Below are 2,398 nucleotides of genomic sequence, written 5' to 3'. Positions count from 1 at the left end.
GACTTTCCATGGTGCACTGCTTCCACAAGGAACCGAGGGAACTTTCGACGGCTGTTTTTAATGTGCACACGACCGACGTCTCCGTGACCCAGCAGCTGCAATGATATTCCAGATAATATCACGTTCAGCAAAAGGCAATGTGAAGACAATACATGTGGAGTTCGGATTATCTTTTACTGGCAACAAATGCATAACCACGCATAGACGCCTCGGGATCATCCAATCCGATTAATGCAGCGGGGAAAACAATCACTAGAAGTTATCAATGAGCTGGCTTATAAGGTTGACGATTGACCAAATGTCTATTTTCTTAACAGTTTTGCAAACAAATCATGTCAAACTTTTACACACGGGTTTAACAAAAAGGAAGTAAACGAAGCGTAAGAATTGCAGAGTGACATGCGGACAGCTGGAGGAACTACTGCCGGATTTCACGCTAGAATGTCTGCTGCTGCTGCAGGAATTCATGAAAGGAACGGAATACCGTAGGGAATACTCATCAGAGGAGAAATGGCTGCTACGGTAAGGAATATCGAGATGACCCAGTCTGTGGGAGAGCTGGTGCCGAGACAGCACGCCTCTCCTCCAGCCAAGCTCTCCGTCTAACCCCCCAGCCTACCACACACAGCTGCAGCAGAGGGGGATTGTGATGGGGTGACTTCCGAGAGCCTCCTGAGTTGCCCCCCCCCCCTGTTCTCTGTTTGAATCGCGGCGTGAGATAAACAATGGAACATAATTTCTCATCCGTGCGAGACGGCGTGCTGCTCTCCCCCGAGAGAGACTCCCCCAAGCGTGTTTTGACGGGATGCTTCCTCTTCCTCCTCATCCTCACCACGTTGCTGGGCAACACGCTCGTGTGCGTGGCCGTCACCAAGTTCCGCCACTTGAGGTCAAAGGTCACCAACTTTTTCGTCATCTCGCTCGCCATATCCGACCTCCTGGTGGCCATCCTGGTCATGCCGTGGAAGGCAGCCACGGAGATCGTGGGCTCCTGGCCTTTCGGCGCGTTCTGCAACGTCTGGGTGGCGTTTGACATCATGTGCTCCACGGCGTCCATACTCAACCTGTGCGTCATCAGCGTGGATCGTTACTGGGCCATTTCCAGCCCCTTCCGCTATGAGCGCAAAATGACTCCTAAGGTGGCGTGTCTGATGATCAGCGTGGCGTGGACGCTCTCCGTCCTCATCTCCTTCATCCCCGTGCAGCTCAACTGGCACAAGGCCCAGACCACCGGCTACGGCGCCGACATCAACGCCACCTTCCCGCTGGACCTGCCGCCGGACAACTGCGACTCCAGCCTGAACCGCACCTACGCCATCTCCTCGTCCCTCATCAGCTTCTACATCCCCGTGGCCATCATGATCGTCACCTACACCCGGATCTACCGCATCGCACAGAAGCAGATCCGCCGCATCTCGGCCCTGGAGCGGGCGGCCGAGAGTGCCAAGAACCGCCACGGCAGCATGGGCAACAGCTCGGCCATGGAGGGCGAGAGCTCCTTCAAGATGTCCTTCAAGCGGGAGACCAAAGTGCTGAAGACGCTCTCGGTCATCATGGGCGTGTTCGTGTGCTGCTGGCTGCCCTTCTTCATCCTCAACTGCATGGTGCCCTTCTGCGAGGCGGCGCGGGCCGGCGGCGGCGGCGGCGACGACGACGACGACTTCCCCTGCATCAGCTCCACCACCTTCGACGTGTTCGTGTGGTTCGGCTGGGCCAACTCCTCCATCAACCCCATCATCTACGCCTTCAACGCCGACTTCCGCCGGGCCTTCTCCATGCTGCTGGGCTGCCACCGGCTGTGTCCGGGCAGCAACGCCATCGAGATCGTCAGCATCAACAACAACGCCGGTGGCGGTGGCGGCCACCCTCCCTTGTCCAGCACCAACTCCCAGTACCAGCCCAAGGGCCACATCCCCAAGGAGAGCCACCCCTCGGCCAACTACCTGATCCCCCACAGCATCCTGTGCCAAGAGGACGAGCCGGACAAGGAGGACCTGGCGGGCTGCGGCGACAGGGGCGGGGAGGGGGAGGGGCTGGGGATGTTGGACAGCAGCGAAGCTGAGACACGGGCAGCGGACGCTTCAGGGAACTCCGACAGCGACGCAGACGTCTCCCTGGACAAGATCAATCCTATCACGCAGAACGGACAGCATAAAGGCCTTTCCTGCTGAGCCACCGCAGGGGGTTGATGGGTCTTTGTGTGTGTGTGTGTGTGTGTGTGTGTGTGTGTGTGTTTGTGTTTGTATGTGTGTGTGTGTGTGTGTGTGTGTGTGCACCTGCGTGTGTGTGTCGGGATGTGGCAATGTGCATCGAGGCCGTGGGAAAGGGGGTTTCACACATGTTGACGGAGATGTCCCCACGGAGTGAGATAACAGATTTTACGGAGCAGGACATCTTG

General features: G+C 57.3%; 1 protein-coding gene across 1 annotated transcript; it reads left to right on the top strand.

Moving 5' to 3' along the window:
- Positions 1-725: 725 nt before the first annotated feature.
- On the top strand, positions 726-2,171 carry drd1b (dopamine receptor D1b; the record flags this gene model as incomplete). The annotated part of the gene is made up of 1 exon (XM_084474020.1): positions 726-2,171. The coding sequence occupies one exon, from the start codon at positions 726-728 to the stop codon at positions 2,169-2,171; it is 1,446 nt and encodes a 481-aa protein (XP_084330146.1).
- Positions 2,172-2,398: the final 227 nt, after the last annotated feature.

This window comes from Micromesistius poutassou (assembly GCF_964030765.1).
Source record: "Micromesistius poutassou genome assembly, chromosome: 10".
NCBI lineage: Eukaryota > Metazoa > Chordata > Actinopteri > Gadiformes > Gadidae > Micromesistius > Micromesistius poutassou.
This window is presented reverse-complemented; position numbering and strand designations above follow the sequence as displayed.